The sequence below is a fragment of the Lichtheimia ornata genome (assembly GCF_029851405.1).
Source record: "Lichtheimia ornata isolate CBS 291.66 chromosome Unknown scaffold00003, whole genome shotgun sequence".
Lineage (NCBI taxonomy): Eukaryota > Fungi > Mucoromycota > Mucoromycetes > Mucorales > Lichtheimiaceae > Lichtheimia > Lichtheimia ornata.
Genome location: NW_026695323.1, coordinates 538,264 through 556,484, shown reverse-complemented (window position 1 = coordinate 556,484; position 18,221 = coordinate 538,264). Strand labels below are relative to the sequence as shown.

Here is an 18,221-nt window from a genome sequence, read left to right as displayed (position 1 = left end):
CAAACCTAAACGGAGAACAGCTGCGCACTTTCTGTGGTTTGGTTTCATGCAGTGGACATCTTTTAATAAAGGGCCGACACAATGCAAGTTTCCCTCTTTCCCTTTTTTTCCTTGAACAGCACCCACAACAATACCATGCGTATATCATGACTGATGCATTTTCACCTTCTTGGAATTGTAACAACGAGGATGAATTAAGAGAACACTTTGGACGCAATCTGACAGCTGCCTATGAGCACTGTATGCTGGATAGTCGAATGATACACGCAGCTCGAGTCTACTTTTCGATTGGCATTGTATACGCCGTCTTTGTCGTTTTCTCTACCATCATGTTTGTTGTCTTTGCAACATCCGGCATCGAACGACCTTATTACCAATATGCAATGCTCTCGGCTACAACAGCACCCTCCACCACATCCAATCGAAAACGACGGCGACTACAACGTATGAAATTACTCCATCGATGGAAACGCAATTCTTTACGCAAAAGAAGCATCTTTGGAACAACACTGGGTGCGGTCGGCAACTTGGTGTTTTGCACAACCGTATTCATGTCACAAGCCTTCTACACCGACAGCGCATGCGAGGTGTACTTGTGGGGTGTATGTATCGGTTTCTATACCTGGTTCTTTGCATTCTTTTGGCGTGCATATCGACTATGGTTTTTGATTCGGCTTAACGATCTCAAGGCTCGTTTCGGAGGCGATGTATTGATTAGCAGCAGTGGTGCTAGTGTGACGAGCAATCATTCGGATGGGAGTTGTTCACCCTCATTACACGATGACAAGGATTACAAGTGGTTCATGAAGAATAAGGATGGCCATCTCCTCAACGTATCACGTCCGCTGGCGGTGTATCTTTTATTCTTGATGGTGATCGTTGTTGTCTGTGCAGTGATTGAAGCACGTGGATTCCGCACCAATGTGATGGAATGTGAAGGCGCTTGGGGGATCTACGTGGTTATTTCATTCACGGCCTTCTTTTTGGTGTTGGTGGCACCCATCACTGCCTTCTGCTTACGAAAGTACAAAGATAGCTATGGCATCCGCAATGAAATCATGGTGGACATTGCTGTCGGCATCCCATGCTTTGTCCTCACTATTGTTTGGTACGAAGTTTTCGGTGACCCAATAGTGACGCCTTGGGGAGAGTACTTTAAAACATACTTTGCTCCACGCAATTGGCTTATTTTCTTTATCCTTGCGAGCCACATCATGTCCATCGTCATTCCTCTTTTGCGTCTCTCATCTCGGTGGCATCATATTCATCATGGAAAGACACATTCATTCGATGGCAGTTCTCAACCACCCTCATTAGCATCATCATCATCCAATCTCCAAGACACCGCCAACAATGACAACAACACCGACGAACGTAACAATACCCGCCGCTCCATACGTCGTCGCCATCGCATCACACGTTTACGACAAACACCAGAAACACTTGAATATCTGCTCGAGTCACCCGATACAAATGAAGAATTGATGCGGATTGCTATACAAGATTTCGATTCGGAAAATGTTGTATTTTACAAGCACTATCTCAAGCTTGTTGACAAGTTGCATAAATCGGTGCTTTGCAAACGTCATCGTTCACTATCATTCTCGAATGTGGCGGATACATCGGTGCCACCTTTACATCGACCTTCCTTTACGCGCATGTCATCCAATGCTACACTCGTTGTTCCACCACAGCGTGCTCATTATCGTGATAACAACAACAACAATGACGAGTTATCAGTACCAGCAGGAGGGCCCAACAATCCAATGATAACCATCGTGCCACCACCTTGTATCCATACTGTGAATCGATTATCGGGAAGCAGTTCTAAAAACAAGGGTAGCATTAAGCATGGTGGCAGCACACTGATATCCACGATTGCTGAGGACGATGGCATCTACGACATGGTCATTCAAGATGATGATATTGCTCAAGAATTTGTCGATTTATACCGCACCTACATTATTGAAGATGCACCATTGCAGGTCAATGTATCGCATCGTGCACGTAAAGATCTTGATGATATACTATTACCCCGCATACGAAACACGCTCAATCCTCAAAACGTATCGACCACCTGGAAGATCCCTTGGTCATCCAAGCAACAGCATCTGCATTGTGCCATTGACAGGGCTACCAACAATGATGAGCTAAAGCGAGCACCCTCTCTTGCCTCCTCATTCTCCAACAAATCAAATGGGTCGCTGATATCAAGATTACGCTTGAAATGGTGCCCAAAGTCTGTGTTTCCTCCTCCATTGGATTATAACAATGCCACCGTGGTTGACATGTCCGCTATTGATCCTACCAGCAGCGCTGAACGAGAAAAGTCACCTCCATTACATTTGACCTTGGGCATGTTTGAACCCGTGCGCAATGAAGTCTTTTGGAACATTTTCGCCGGCGTATTTCCAAAGTATGTCAATGAATTCAATAAAGTCAATGCATAAATTGTGTGTACATAGCTTATCAAATCAACTTGTGTTCACGTACCTCGTGATAATAATAGTGTTGCATCATTGTTTACATCGTGTGTCACGGTGAACAATGACCCCTTTGCATACAATGAATTATCTTTGTGAGCTTATTATGAATGAGCTGGTATTATCATGATACATGTTTATTATACTACAGGCAGTGTACAGGGAAAAGTAACGATATCAATAAATGTAAAAGAAGTTTGGATTTTGCATATCCGTCAAATCATCAAAGCCATGCTCGCCTTTATCGTCGACTGCATCCGAGCGCTCAGCGAGGAACCTTTCCTTCTTTCTATTTTGACGGATAAAGTGCCATCGTAACAAAGCCAACATGACAATCAAGATGGCATAGCATACCAAATGCACGGCAAAGCCTGGAAGGTATCGTGGTGCATCCTGAGATCGAAACACTTGGGGTCCTGTTGTGGGTAGACAAAGCATGTATAAGTCATCCAATAATAGTAAAGCAAATCCTCTACTTACCAACTGCATTCCCTGCTGCCCAAAAGATGAAATTGATAGCAACCGCCACGCTCTTTTTTGTTTGTCCACCAACATTTCGGCTGAGGAGTGAGATGGAAAGCGTTGATGTAGCCCAAAAACTCAAGCAAATGTAATAGCTGAACAACAAGCCTGCCTTTGTTGCTAGTGTAGTGTTTTCCACCGTCATGAGCACCACCGTACCAACGATAGCACTATGATCATAAAGAAATGAATACATCGTTCTTGCTCCATCATCATAACAATAACAATAACAATAACTTACGGTGCAACATAGGCAATCATGACCAGCACAGTATTGCCCCATCGTTTGGTGATATAGCTTGAAGACAAGAGGCAAAACATAATGTATGCACCCAGGACCATGGCAAGCAGCTGAGTATCAAGGACGCTAAAACCCAAGCCAGTGATGATGATATTAGCAAAGGCTCCCAATCCAGAAGTGGGCAATGTTGTAAAGAAGGCTGTAAGACCATAGGCCCAAATTTGAGGATCCTTGAAAAGAGCTTCATAAAATTGGTCTTTGCGGAACGTCTTGTTTTGTAAGCCTGTTCGGTTGGATCGTACACGTTCGACCATGAGCTTTTTATCTTCTTCTGAATAGCATTTTGCACGCATTGGGCTATCGGGAAGGAAGACCAGCACCACCAATCCCCAGAGGAATGAAAAGCAGCCATAGGTCAAAAAGAGCGCTTGCCAACTTTTAAGAGGGCCACTGGTGATATGGGTAAAGGCATAGGCGAGTAAACCACCCACAATTTGTTGAAAGCCATTCATCATGTACCAGATAGTGACAATCAGGTTTTGCTCATCACGTCGGAACCACATGCCTGACAACACCACAAGAATCGGCTGGCAGCTTGCTTCAAAGATACCCAATAATGTACGACACACCAATAGACTCACAAAGTTGTTACACGCTGCGTGACATGCCAGCACGGCACTCCATGCACAAATATTGAATGCGAGAAACTTGGCTATCGGTACACGTTGGATGGTCCAGTTGAGGGGGTATTCGAATACAAGCACAGCAATGTAAATACATGTTGTTAACCACGCATACTATATACAACAACGTCTTGTTAATATCAACGTTGACATGATGAATGATGGTGGTCTCTTTACCTCTTGGTCTACAAGACCAATGTCTTCTGGGAGGTTCATGATGGATGAAAATGAGATGGTTCCCTTGTCAAGCGATTGGAGAAAGTAGGACACGGTCATGATGGGTAGGATGCGATAAAATATCTTCTTTTTGAGCCGTCGATCGGTTTCATCGTCAATCTCGATTATGTCTCCTGATGCATATTTGGCGACTTCAGGATCCATACGGCTGCTATCACCCACTACCTCGGTTTGAGCTTCCTTTTTGTCAAGGGATCCAAAATCCATGATGGGATCCTTCTTTTCTGTCATTATTGTCAGGTGAGCTGTATGCAGAAAAAGAAAAAGAGAAAAAGGGAAATGTGAGAAAAAAAAGTACCTCGCTTTGGATAAATGTGCTGCTTTTATGCCCATCGTGTGTAGGTTGTGCCCTCTTGTGTGTGTGTGTGTATGCCTTGATGAGGATGACCGATTCGGGTGGATGATGTCCTTTGTGTAAGTGCCTATTGTTCGCATTATGATAACGATCACCCATGATCCCCCCCTTTCTTTCTAATACATTTCTATACGTGTTCCCCACATTTACCCCACATTGACCATGGCAGCTGCTTACTTCTTGGGTTGTGATCGAATCGTGTGTTTGATACCAAAGACTCTCACACTTGTATCCGGATGCGGCGATTTATTCCCTAATTTCCTTGCAAATTTCCCCTATGGTATGGGTTGTGTGCCGCTTCATCCCCTCCTTCTCACGCACTACTACTACTGCTGCTGCTATATTCCCAAGTAAAAACGAGTCGATCAAGATAGGAGAGCTTGTGTCATAAGAGCACCCTTTTCCCGCTTAGCTTACCTGTATCCTCGGCGGATGTCATACCAAGAGATCGTTGACATAGCAACACACGCGATAACCCCATAATAGGAACCCAAACTTGTAACCATGGGGATGGTTGTATCCACTTTCACTTTCACAATGGATAATTCACACAATTGTTGTTTCCAACACGTGATGCAGATCGACTACAATTGCTCATAAGGCGAAGCATCCAACCTTTACGTAATCGACTTGTGGTCAACCCTCCCCTTACTCTCATCCAAGCCGTAGATTGAATCCTTGATACACAAAAGTAATGCCATCCCATCATCACGTGTTGACATTCGAATAGTTGATCTCATAAGAATGGTGATATATATATATGATCTTTTTATGACTGGTATGAAGGAATGATGGTGACTAAGATAATGATGAACAAGAGGGTCGCTTCGTTACTTGAAGAATGATAAGATGGTGTTGATGAAAACGAGTGCAAGAAAGGCTTTCAAGAGGTATTTGCCGTTATGCGTGTATTTCTGTACTGGAAGATCTTCAGGCTGTGGGATCTATGTCACGTGCAAATGAGTGATATGGAACCCTTTTTGCGTGAATGGGCGATTGGTACTTACGAGTTGCATCACTGTTTTGCGACCACCTTTATTCCAGCCATTGGGGTAAACATAGCGACGAGAAGCTGGGTCAATCAAGGTCTACGCGACGGGGCAATCGAGATGAGTAATACGGTGATCGATCGATCGATTGTTCTAGACATGGTTACCGGAGGCCACTTTTTGCTCATGGTTGGTTGGTTGGTAGAGGTGGAGAGGGAAGGAAAGAAAAAGAAAGGATGATTAATACAACAAGCAGTGACAAGAGTCGCACTTGGAAAACCCGACATTTTGCATATCTCTTTCGCTCTTTTCACTTTCTCTCTCGCATGGATATCAAGTGGTCCAAAGCCTATTTCGCTGAAGCAGCTCCTACGACGTTGAATACGGGCGACAAGATTGTGCTTCCTTCATCGGCATTGGAAGAGATCCTATCAGCTGCCAACAACAACAGTGAGAACTTGCCGTCACCGTTGACATTTGAGCTGCGTCATCCTCACACACGATCGATCGTCTATGGTGGAGTCAAAGAATTCTCGGGAACAGGGGACACAGTGCAGCTGCCTTCATGGATGATGGAGAGTCTACAAATAGAGCCTATGGCTCGCGTGGTCATCAAGTTCAAGTCGCTACCTAAGGGAACATGGGCCAAATTACGACCGTTATCACGTAATGCCACAGATATCACCGATTACCGAGCAGCTCTCGAGTCACACCTTCGATCCCATTACAATACCATGGCGACAGGCCAAATCCTCACGTGTCGATATGGGTCACAAAGCTATCCATTCCTCGTGACCGATCTCAAACCTGAGTCAGCTGTATGCATCACCGATACCGACTTGGAGGTGGATCTTGAACCCTTTGATCAGGAACAGCCTCATGTGATGACACAACAACAACAGCAAAAGACAACGATTGCACTCAATGAGATTGTACAAAGTCTTACCATTGAAGAGGACCAGTATCGATATTGGGAATTGCAATTGGGAGGAGGAAATCAAAAGAACGTGGATATACAAATGACAGTTGAATCAGGAGATGCTGGTAAGTAAGGAAAGAGAGAGGTGGTAATGGTTATATTAGGGAAAAGGATGAAAAAATTCTAATTGCATGCATGAATAGACCTCTTGGTGGATACTACCGAACGACGACCGACGTTGGATAATCATGAATGGAGTGATCTCTCATCGAATACGTATCGGAGTCTTACGCTGCCAAACATCAATGCAAAAAGTGTCTTTGTTGGTATCCATGCCCACACATCCGCCGTTGTCAATTGGAAAGCAATCCCATCAATATCAGATGATACCATGGATACCGCTGAGGAGCAAGATGAACCACATGCACATGAGGAAGGCTATATACAATGCGACAATTGCAAGGCTTGGATACCAGAACGATCACGTATGCTTCATGAGAACTTTTGTTTACGCAATAATGTCCTTTGCTCCGAGGGGTGTGGTCGAGTATTCAAACGCGGCAGTACTGAATTGGAAAACCATTGGCATTGCGACAAGTGTGATTACGTTGGTACACGTGATGATATCACCAAACACGACACCTATTTTCATTCAACAAAGACATGCATCTGCAACAACTTTACCACTCAATCCTACAAGCGTCTTGCACAACATCGACACACTGAATGTCCTGAAAAATTAATCACATGTCGTTACTGCCATGTAAGCACCTTTATGTTATGGGGTCGGGTAGATAATAACTCTAGATTGATAGAATCTTGTGCCTCAAGGTGTTCAATCAATGGATGCACGTGATCGTCTCCTCAATTTACATTCGCATGAAAGCTATTGTGGTAGTCGCACCATCACATGCCAGAAATGCAAACGTCAAATACCAATCAAGGATATCCAAGTCCATGCTAAGGTCCATGAAGTCCAACGACAAAATCAGCAACTACCATCCCTCTGCTGCAACCATAATTGTATACGACCACGCGCCAACAACAAACTCAAACTCTGCCAGTATTGCTTTGGCCCATTCTGGGTGACAGATGATGATCCAAAAAATGTCAAATTGATTCAACGAGTAGCAAGAAAATTACATTCACAGTTAACAGTACGTATATGTCTTCGATCATTGTGTGTGTGTTTTTACATGGATTATTGATATCTCGTGATAGGTTGGATGTGGTCATTCTTATTGTCGAAACAAGGCAAGTAGGGAGATTGGGATTAGACAAAGTCATCATAAGACTAACATTACATGTCATTCTATAGTATTGTGCTACATCTACACAGAAGCCTCAAGAAGCAAATACGGCAGCAACGACATTGATCCCTATGATCCAAGGACTCCAGCGACAAATGATGCTACCCAATCCAAATCCTGAGTTATACCTTTGTGTGGATGAAAGTACGACGAGGAAACGATTCTTGGCTGAAATGCTAGAGGATGGAACAGAACACAAGTACGATATTGCATGGTGTGCAAAAGCACTTGAGACGGAGGATGAGGATTTGGAACGAGCAAGACATTGGCTTGATGCAAACGCTCCTCGGCAATAGCCATACATAGTGTACAGAGATATTGTATCATCTTTAGCATAATGTAATATACGTGTTATGGTTGTTTCCTTTATATGATGAGAGTGATCGTAATTGCTTGTATGAATGCTTTTTTTATTCTCTTGGTATATGTGTTAATTAATCAATGCGAACATAAACACCATTTGCAAGGCAGCAATTGTGAGCAAGAACCACATCCGCCGCTTCCTTTGGGGGTTCATTGTAGAAGGACCTGCAGCAGCATCGGGTAGAATCACATATCGCATCGATCGCAGCTATTGCAATTACCATCAGTATTCTTTTTCTTATCCATCTTTTGCACAAAAAAAGTCCCTTACCAAGAAAAAGCCCACACTGGAGGCGGTGTACAAGAACACAATCCAGAATAGCCACTTGCCAGCTCCCAATAATTTCGCCAAATCCGTCACAATGATGCATACATACTTGTAACCAGAGTACGCAATCAAATCCAACATGGATGCTTCAAAAGAAATGTTGAGAAAGTAGCAACCCAGTCGTGTAAAGCAAAGTTCTGCAAAGATAACGGCCACGGATGTGCATCCTGCCACATACAACTTCTCGGGATGAAACCTAACCATGGGGCCATTTTGAATATACAATGAACCATCTCTTTCTTTGTTATATACTTACGATCCCTGTTGACCAGCAGCAAGACCACAAAAGAGGATATACGTGACAAGGGCCATCACTATATGACACAATGTTAGACACCATGTCTATTGAATCCCCATCCATCCTTATACTTGCCTGGAATATATAAATCAGGTGAATTGATATCTTCTCGTGGAGGTTTGAAGCCATCCATTTGTCCAGTCTCTGTTCGTGTCACAGCACGGCTCCATGGCTATTTTTTTCATTAGTCTTAATACCATTCCCTTCCCATTGAATCATTCCCTTCCAATCCTTACCGTATGTCGCCAAGGAAAAAGAATGAGCTTGAGCTTGCTGATGACATACATGTTGTTTACATTGAAATAATGTCGTAGTGCAGGCATATCCACCCATCTATTGAACTATGTTTGGGAGAAGGTGAATAAAGTCGACTTTAGGGATCATATGGTTGTCTCATACGTTACGCTCCATATAAGCAGTGCCTTGAGCAACAGCGTTTCCAGCAAATTGCATACCCAGCTGTGTTGTAGGGTCATTGAACCCAAAGTTGTTGTACATGTTGTTGTTGTATTGACCCCCTTGACCCGGCGTTGGTGGAGCATAGCCATAAGCTTGCTGTTGTGGTTGAGGTTGTGGTTGAGCGAATCCTGGAGACGCGGCAGCAGGTTGTTGATGAACCGATGGGTTAAAGTTGGTGATGGGATGCTGAGGAATCGGATGTTGAAGAGGTGGTGTGTTCTGTTTATTGTCTAGTGGCATCGCTCCTTGAGGACTGTAATTATAAGGTGACCCAGCCCATGGTTGTTGTTGGTTTTGCATTGTGGTGAAGAAAGAGGAGTTGAGCAAAGGGAAAAAGTCGCGTTCCTGGTGGAGTTGCCACTTGTCATTCACAGCCAGCTCTCATCACGTGATCATTGTTCCCCTCCCCCCCTCTACACGAGCCCAATCTACCCATCGAAACCATATGTGTTTTGTTCATGTTAAATAGTCCATTGAATTTACTTTGTACAAGTTGGGGTAATAGAAATGCAATAGGGAATATGGATATTGTGGTGTGTGTTAATGATAAGAAGAGGTGATTTATGCGTGAACGGGGATGTTAACCCATGTGTTGCCATCCTTGCGATAAAGCGTACGTTGGTTGTCTGAAATCGAGTACGAGTCAATTTCAGTGACTTCAAGGAACAAGACGACAAAGTTTTCATAGCCACGCTCAAGAGCTTGTTGTTTATCTTGGTCATCGTTCTTGAACCAGCCTTCAGCATCCGTATCTCCAATCTCCAAGCTCTCGATGCGAGGCAGCTCCTCTTCTTGTTGCTGCTTTGGTTCACCAGGGGCAACATCCCAAGTGTATTGAGCACGTACATTATCAGGCAACTCGTGCCATTGACGAAGGCGTTCAGCTTCCCAGTCAAAGACAGCACGCTTGCCATGGCGATGGAATTGCGACTTGATACGTTTCAGGAATGATTTGGTGGCGGCGCTCAACTTGTCACTAAGGTCAACATCCTCTTCGTCGCTGCTGTTGCTCTCCATGTCCTCCTTGATCACTTTGGAAAGCTTCTTACGCACAATGTGATGACGAATATCTTCAACAGTCATACCATGACCAAGCATATGCAACTTGCCACGAATACGGAATTGGTGATCATCAAGTACCCTGTTATTATAGTATCGTAAGTAAAATGACATGATCCCATAGTCGATGGTCCTTGTACTTACCATGTGGCAGCATAGTTGCTATGATCGACCATCTTCAAGGTACGCTTGTCACAAGTGGCAGTAATCAAATCACTTTGCCAACCGGTCTCGCCATTGTTATCCTCGCCAGCAAAGCCGTGGTACACAAGAAGCTCATTCACAGGAAGGTTATCAGCGTCAACGGTGGCAACGGACAAGTGGGAAAGCTTGTTAGAATCGGTCTTGGATTGGATGATCTTTTTCCAAGCAGGAGAAACATCAATGGTGGGCTTGGTGGGCTTGGTGGTTTTGGTTTCAGCGGACATGATAATGTGGTGTGAAAAAGTGAAAGAATAAAGAATGCAAGATGATGGAGTGATGGCCTTTATATACGCGTCGACTATGCAATGCCGTGTCAAGGGCTGAGCGTGGTATAAAAATAACCAACAAGCGCCACTGCAGTGTCACAGACCTGATTCTTTTCGGAATCACACATCCGATGCATATGCATCCAAGGGCACCTCATCCGATATGGCATCTTTTTCTCTTGTGTTCCACAAGGTGTCAAATGGGCCAAACATTGGTATCTCATCCAACACAGCATATCAGATTGGCATCCATATACATGATTCATTTTTTCATTGTGCGTACATATGTCTTGTCAGCAGGTGTCACATTTTTTCTTTCTGCGAGAAACCACACAAGAGTATCATGCACCTCTCATACCAAAGTTGTGTAACAAGCTTTATAAAAAAGAAAACCCGGATGAAAGAAGTTGTCCTTTCACAGCACACTGACCGAACTTCAAAGTAGTACACTTGGAAAAGAACACACAATCCAATCCTATGGGTCATGATGGTATTACATCATCCTCTTTTCCCAACGTCGATAACTATAGAAGAATGGCTGCATGCATGATTTGCATCCAGTAGTACCATCATATGCAACAACAAAGTCTTCTGATAATGGTTTATTTAACAATGAAGAAACGTTAATATTGATCTTCCCATGTGTCGCTGCCACTTTACCAATCATTAGGATCCTTCATGCTGATGATACACGCGACACAAGTTTAATGCGGAGATGGGCGAGGAATGATAGCCTATGGTTGACTGGGCAACACAAAGGGTGAGTGTGTATATTGTTTTCCGCCGTTTACCGTTTCGTAGCAATGAGACTCTGGATTTCCATTGCAGCAGGCATTCCACTGGGTGCTACTGTCATTCACCATTTTCGATCACTGCCATGGTTCGAATACGTTATCAACTCGTATCCCGAATTCAAATACTCCATTGACACGGGTGTGAGTGTCGTCGACCAACCGGTCAGCTTGGTTGCCAATGTGTTTGGCCACGCCATGAACAATACTCTTGGATACAACCTTTCATGGATACTGCTCGGTATTTTCGGTGTGGTGTTGAGCATGATGGCTGTTGAAGGTTCACGTCAAAATGCAAGTCGCTTACTGGCGTGTTTCCCATTATGGGGTCTGGCGTGCAACTTTATGGGCATGGCAGTGCAACCCTTGTTTTGGTTACCGGTCTTTTATGCTTCGTTTGATAAGGTGGCATCCAACAATGTCGAAGCTCATTTTATTCGCAACGCTCGCTCCAATGCTATCTTGGTGGTCATGGTCGCTGTCTATGTGATTCCTACTGCATTCATGCTCTTGGCAACCGAACCCGAGTCCTCCATGCAACGCATCATCATTGTCGTATGGCAATTTTTACCTCTTTTGATGGGTCCTCTATTGAGCATGGCAACCTCCTCTCTAAAGTGTCTGGATGAACCTGAAGATCTTCGCATGAATGAAATCGCACGTGAAAAGATCCGCGTCGCTGACAGCCGTAACGCCGTCGAACGTTTGTACATGATCTTGGGTATCTTCAACACACTTATCTACTATGGCATCTACATTCGACTCAAGATGGACAACATGCTCAGCTGGGAAACGTTTGTTGATCTTACAACTCTTTACAGTGGCAAACTCACAGCACTGTCGATGGAACAAATGGGTCAAATTATTACCAACCATGCCTTCTTCATTGAAATTATCATCGCCTACATCACGTGTCTCTTTTGGGCGCTCTTGGAAAGTGGCATGAAGGGTGCTTTTATCATGCTCATTGCTTCTATCATCATTGGTCCTGGTGCTGGCATCTGCTTGTACGCTGTGTATCGTGAAGGTCATATCCAAGACATTGAAAAGGTCGTCAAGAAGAACGAGTAAAAAATAGTGCATTGATTTGTAGTATTTGATGATAACCATCTAGTAATAAAAGACCATCAATGGATTCTATGTATACTACCATGTGGTTCTTATATGCAATTGTTTATGTTTAATTATAGAGACGATGGTGGGGGTATGATACATGACACATTCTGGATGCAAATATTACAAATTTTACACTATATCATCATCCTCGTTTTCATCCAAGAGTTCTTCTTCCAGCTGTGGATTATTGTCAAGCAGCTCATTATATGTGAGTTCCTCGATCGTTTCACCAGTGACAGCACCTTGGCCTAGTACGGAGTCATTGGATTCCTCAATAATGGGTGTACGTGGTTTGGATTCAAGCGTTACGGAATCAATCTTGCGACCATTCAAATTGTATGTTTCCCAAACAAGTTGCCAAGGTGCATTGTGTTGTGTTGGTGGGCGGAATTCAAGCAAGACAAAGTGGAAGTCGAGGGACGTGGCTTCGTACATGCCATAATTTTCAACACGTTCAAAGTCGAGATCGCCACCAGCACCGCCAATGATGGTATAATGAATGCCGTTGTGTTGTCCTCGCTCATAATTATGCTGATGGCCTGAAATCACAAGATCCACACCGTATTTCTCAAACAAGGGCACAAACCGTGTCTTGACAAAGGAGCCCCATTCTTTCTGGCCCTTGTTATTCCATGCATCCGGATCCCAATATTCGAGAAAAGGAGGAACATGAACCACGACCACACGAAATGTAGCATGTTGAAAAGCATGTCCTGCCAATTCACGCCGAAGCCATTCATCTTGTTGTTCCCAATCCAAGTTGCTGTCGAGAATCACGAATCGGATAGCCCCATCCGCCATTGAAAATGCATACCATGGATCACTTGAAGGGCTGACACGTGTATAATGATATTCGTAAGTGGGATCATGATCATGGTTACCATGGGCGTAGATCATTGGCATGGTTTGTCCCAATCCATAATAGGTCAACGGACCCACGAAATCGGTTTGCCATTGTCGCAAGGATGGATAATTCTGTACAGCATCGCCTGCATGAATAAGATATTCCACTCGTTTGTTGATCCGCCGTAACAATGATACAAAGGTGCGTAATCCAAATTGATTATCGGCCATAGCAGCCATGCGAATCGGTTGTTGCTGGTGATCACTGGTTGATGCATCCCAATGGAAAGAATGGCGTGCCACCAATCGCTTCGATGGATGAATGGTTTCAATACGATACGTGTATTCGCCTCCTTCCTTCAATGGTCCAATAGTTGCTTTGTACAATGAATGACGCTTATCAAGAACAAGGGGTTCAATAGGTGATGATGTCGTCGTCGCTTCTTGTTGTTGCTGCTCGGCATCACGTTGCCAACTGACTTGCATATCACGCGTACCACAATTCATCTCCCATACAACTTGGACATGGTATGTGTCTTGGATATACAACATGGGCTCCTTACGAAGCACACCACATGGTACCCACCCACGGTCAAAGAGTGCATTGTCAAGCTTGATCCGGAAGAATGCCCAATAGATCGCAATGGTGTTGGAGAACAAATAGACAAAGAATAGCAAGATTGCAAGGGCTACAATCAACCGGTTTCTATGCTGTCGTCGTAAATGCCATCGTCGTTTCTTTGTGTTGCTTGTGGCGAGTGTGGGTCGACTTTCCATGAGTGCGTCCAAGAATGCTTCACGGTATCGAGTGTTGTTCTTGCCATCGTCACCTGGACCAGGCAATGGCGAAGTGGGTTGTTTGTGCTGGAAGGACACCGATGAGTAAGGTTCATAGCTGTTGGGTTGTAACATTATAAGAGCATCATTCGAGGAGTGAAAAGGAGTGTGAGAGTGAGTGAACGGGTCAAGTCAAAGAAAAAGAAACGGTTAAACCAGGTAAATACAAAACCTCGATGGTCGCACAATGCTTACCAAACCCGTGCTGACTTGGATACGCATCCTACTTTGGCTTGGTGACAGGTGATCTGATGGATCTTTTGTCGCTGTAGATAATTAACGACCCTTCTATGCCAAGGCACAGAATGCATCCTATCTCAAGTAATATTGCATGCATATTAGTCCATCGCCGAATAGCCGTCAACTTTGAGATTAGTACTCTACCTCTTCTTTTATCGTCAAGATGTCTTAGTATACGTAGTAGCATATAGTAAAGTAGTACAATTACAGTTGACTTATAGTTGCGGGGTATATCATATGCCTTTGTGGAGCATCATTGTTGAAGATACTTACTCCCTGTTAGTCGCATAGCATGCCATAAGCAATTATAGCTCATCATTGTGTGGGTCATTACAACAACAAAGTGCCCTTCTTTATTTAGAGGATTACATGTAAAAGAGAACAGATGGCCATAAGAGGAAACGGGTGGTGTTGTTATTTAGGGCTGCATGTATCGTGAAAGAATTTTCTATAGTGTACAATAATGTTGCTAGTCGGTATAGGTAGAGAAAGCATGGGCAGTGTGTGTAGTGTACGTTTATGCACTCGTGCCCCATTGTACCCAAGTTCACTCTTCTTGGACATAATGAGTTAAGCTTACAATGAACCAAGTTGCTGTAACAAGCGTATGTCAAGTGCCTTCACTCTGAGTTTATTGTCTTTGTAAGTCAAGCGCTTGAGAATCGCCCAGTGCCTATCATCTATGAACATGTGAAGCAGGGAGCTTTAGCGAAGGTGATAATGCTGTGGCAAAAGAACAAAAGCATCTTGATACGTTGATGTAAATGATCCAACTTCGCTTTCCAATCTTCAAACTACTATTCCCCTTCTCGATCCAAAAGCCAACCAAGTGATCCACATCTTGCACATGTGAGCTAATGGTATGATGCTCTAATTACTATTTTGAATCCAATTTACATCCAATGGAAGACAAAGAACATGATACGAAAGTGTGTCCATTTATCAAGTATATTGCACGATTGAATAAGATACGGGTGAACTACATAGAGTCATCAGGGACTGTAATTGTGTCCTTCTATTCTTGGTTGCTGTCGGCTTAAGCATCTTCATCCATGATCAAAAAAGAGCTGCAGCGTGATTTCACTCGAATATTCCAATTCACCCATGGCCGTAACCATCCTTCTCAAAGACATGAGCCTTTTCGTCATTGCCCATTCCAATCCATCCTTCCTGCTGATAACGTGCCAAGTAACCAAAGGAGCATCCCAAGATTTCCCTTCACTGTTCCTTGATTGCATCCATCCTTCGGATCCAATACGTTGGTTGAAAAGAGACATGTGATCACTTGCTGATATGCTTCCTTTCCCATCCGGCTGTTGATCCATCGCAGCTCAAACAGGCGAAGATCATTGCTTGCATTGCGGCGTACATGATTGCTGATATGGCAGCATCCATAGAAATCCCTTTGTAGTGAGCAAATTGCTACACGTATATAAAGCTGCTCCTGTAGAATGACTGTTGGTCACGTAAAAAAAGGCTGCAAGTAACTTGTGACAATAAATCCATTGATAAGTAACTGCTGTTACGATTGGCGTGGCAGAGGAGCGTGCAAGAGCGTGTGTTGTAGTAGAGTGACAAGCTTGTGAACGCTGTTTGCGACAATGGAGTAAAGACATCCCTAATAGCAGCTGCCAGAATGAATGCTGCAACGTTTGATTGTTGCAGAGTAACGTGTAAGAGAGTGTGTTGTATCAAGAAAGACGAGTGTTGAAGTAGAGTGACAAGAAGGCTGAGTACACGCCATGGACTTGCCATTCAGTCCAAGACAATCGGATCAAGACAATCGTAGGCTTGACATGATGGGTTGAAGCAGGACAATCGTTCGCAGGTGGTAATTGTACTTGAATGGGCCAACAGTTGAGAATGGGAGGAAGAGGGAAGAAAGTGGGAGTAGAAGAGCTGGAATTCAAATAGTTTTTTTCTGAAGCTTGGATGATACTTCTGTGTTTGAGCGTTGCTCACTCAAATCCTCTCGGATCAAGAAAGTTGAAGCATGAAGATGATGAGCTGGAGCAGGACAATCGTTCACATGCATTGGGTGGGCTAACAATGGTGATTGGGAGGAATGGGCTATCAACCAGGAGTTTACAATAACTATTCAAATTGATCATTCTGAAATTGGATTATGTTTCTGTGTTTGAGCGTTTTTCAGTCAAATCCCCTCGGATCAAAAAAGTTGAAGCATGAAGATGATGAGCTGGAGCAGGACAATCGCTCACATGCATTGGGTGGGCTAACAATGGTGAATGGGAGGAATGGGCTATCAAGTGGAGGTTTACAAATAAGTTTGCAAAATAATTTTTCTCAAGTTGGATGATTCTTCTGTGTTTGAGCGTTGTACAGTCAAATCCCCTCGGATCAAGAAAGTTGAATGATGGACATGCAGGGTTGTAGCAACAGAATCGTCCGTACGCTGTATATTGGAAACCAGAGGTGAATGGGACGAATGGGCTATCCAGTGGCAGTTCATGCACTGTGATACAGCATCATGCATTGATCCTTCCAGTCATGCAAAACTGCTGTGTTACACAAACACGCCCCTGTGAATCTTTCTCTCTATCATGGTCTAGCTACTTCACATTAAACGAAGACCACTCCTCATATAGCATTACGCTTACAGCATATGTAAAACATAACGGTGCCTGTATCTCCAAACTTTACAATCAAACGTGGGCTCTTTAATAGATCAACGTGCTCGTCGGGGTCAAAGGAATCTTGTGTCAAAGTATGAAGTTCATCGTGGCCAATCCCAGATTTCGCAATGTCGCCACCAGCCAAACTGGATCTGGAGGTCGACCTCTTCGACGACGACGACCAAAAAATATTTTTTGGGCTGTTTGCGACATTGAACGCGAAACTTTCACACAAGGTGCTGTTGGCCAAGCCGAGCCCATTGCTGTAATAAAACCACACGTTTCATTGTAAAGTTTGGAGATACAGGCACCTTAATGTTTGTAAGCGTGATGCTATATGAGAAGTGGTCTTTGTTTAATGTAAAGTATCTAGACCCTGACAGAGCAAAAGATGCAGAGGGTCGTGTTGTGTAACACAGCTACGTTTGCATGAATGAAAGGGCCAATGTATAATTACTTTATGGATCATCTAGGAACAGGCATGTATTGCTAGCTAACGGCCACTTTTATCCAATCATCATTGTTGCGAGATCCACTGCATGGGAACGATGCTCCTGCTCTAGACATTCATTTCCATGATTAAAGTAGGTTGATCCGAGCTGATTTGACTGAGCTGCGGTCAAAGAGAGATTACATCACTCTGGACATAAAGCACGCTCGATGTAGCTCAACCGATGTAATCTTGTGTGAGCGTAACTCAACCAAATCAGCTCGGATCAACCTACTTTAATCATGGAAATGAATGTCTAGAGCAGGAGCATCGTCCACCTACAATAGAATGCACAAAAGTTGGGAATGCACAAACGTGGCTATTAGCTGCCAATGTATGACATCAAAGTGAGGTATGCGTACCTGTCATGCATCGTCCCTGAAGTCCTGACTTTTTAGCTGAGTAACCCAAAGAGGTCCTTCTGCATCTTTTGCTCTGTCAGGGTCTAGCTACTTTACATTAAACAAAGACCACTTCTCATATAGCATCACGCTTACAAACATAAAGGTGCCTGTATCTCTAAACTTTACAATCAAACGTGCGGTTTTTATTAGA

General features: G+C 43.8%; 8 protein-coding genes across 8 annotated transcripts; 3 read left to right on the top strand and 5 right to left on the bottom strand.

Moving 5' to 3' along the window:
- Positions 1-146: 146 nt before the first annotated feature.
- O0I10_001190 (uncharacterized protein) lies at positions 147-2,450 on the top strand (the record flags this gene model as incomplete). The annotated part of the gene is made up of 1 exon (XM_058481287.1): positions 147-2,450. The coding sequence occupies one exon, from the start codon at positions 147-149 to the stop codon at positions 2,448-2,450; it is 2,304 nt and encodes a 767-aa protein (XP_058347925.1).
- A 210-nt stretch (positions 2,451-2,660) lies between these two features.
- On the bottom strand, positions 2,661-4,397 carry O0I10_001189 (uncharacterized protein; the record flags this gene model as incomplete). The annotated part of the gene is made up of 4 exons (XM_058481286.1): positions 2,661-2,899; positions 2,964-3,175; positions 3,247-4,043; positions 4,107-4,397. The coding sequence occupies 4 exons, from the start codon at positions 4,395-4,397 to the stop codon at positions 2,661-2,663; spliced, it is 1,539 nt and encodes a 512-aa protein (XP_058347924.1).
- A 954-nt stretch (positions 4,398-5,351) lies between these two features.
- O0I10_001188 (uncharacterized protein) lies at positions 5,352-5,698 on the bottom strand (the record flags this gene model as incomplete). Its single annotated transcript, XM_058481285.1, has 3 exons — positions 5,352-5,465; positions 5,529-5,609; positions 5,678-5,698. 3 exons carry the CDS (start codon positions 5,696-5,698, stop codon positions 5,352-5,354), a joined length of 216 nt encoding a protein of 71 aa, XP_058347923.1.
- Positions 5,699-5,836: 138 nt separating this feature from the next.
- O0I10_001187 (uncharacterized protein) lies at positions 5,837-8,035 on the top strand (the record flags this gene model as incomplete). The annotated part of the gene is made up of 5 exons (XM_058481284.1): positions 5,837-6,554; positions 6,633-7,192; positions 7,245-7,586; positions 7,651-7,683; positions 7,748-8,035. The coding sequence occupies 5 exons, from the start codon at positions 5,837-5,839 to the stop codon at positions 8,033-8,035; spliced, it is 1,941 nt and encodes a 646-aa protein (XP_058347922.1).
- Positions 8,036-8,169: 134 nt separating this feature from the next.
- O0I10_001186 (uncharacterized protein) lies at positions 8,170-9,487 on the bottom strand (the record flags this gene model as incomplete). Its single annotated transcript, XM_058481283.1, has 6 exons — positions 8,170-8,310; positions 8,374-8,626; positions 8,687-8,744; positions 8,804-8,900; positions 8,965-9,069; positions 9,128-9,487. The coding sequence occupies 6 exons, from the start codon at positions 9,485-9,487 to the stop codon at positions 8,170-8,172; spliced, it is 1,014 nt and encodes a 337-aa protein (XP_058347921.1).
- Positions 9,488-9,748: 261 nt separating this feature from the next.
- On the bottom strand, positions 9,749-10,674 carry O0I10_001185 (uncharacterized protein; the record flags this gene model as incomplete). Its single annotated transcript, XM_058481282.1, has 2 exons — positions 9,749-10,328; positions 10,391-10,674. 2 exons carry the CDS (start codon positions 10,672-10,674, stop codon positions 9,749-9,751), a joined length of 864 nt encoding a protein of 287 aa, XP_058347920.1.
- An 845-nt stretch (positions 10,675-11,519) lies between these two features.
- O0I10_001184 (uncharacterized protein) lies at positions 11,520-12,578 on the top strand (the record flags this gene model as incomplete). The annotated part of the gene is made up of 1 exon (XM_058481281.1): positions 11,520-12,578. The coding sequence occupies one exon, from the start codon at positions 11,520-11,522 to the stop codon at positions 12,576-12,578; it is 1,059 nt and encodes a 352-aa protein (XP_058347919.1).
- A 174-nt stretch (positions 12,579-12,752) lies between these two features.
- On the bottom strand, positions 12,753-14,378 carry O0I10_001183 (uncharacterized protein; the record flags this gene model as incomplete). Its single annotated transcript, XM_058481280.1, has 1 exon — positions 12,753-14,378. One exon carries the CDS (start codon positions 14,376-14,378, stop codon positions 12,753-12,755), a length of 1,626 nt encoding a protein of 541 aa, XP_058347918.1.
- Between the last annotated feature and the right edge of the window lie 3,843 nt (positions 14,379-18,221).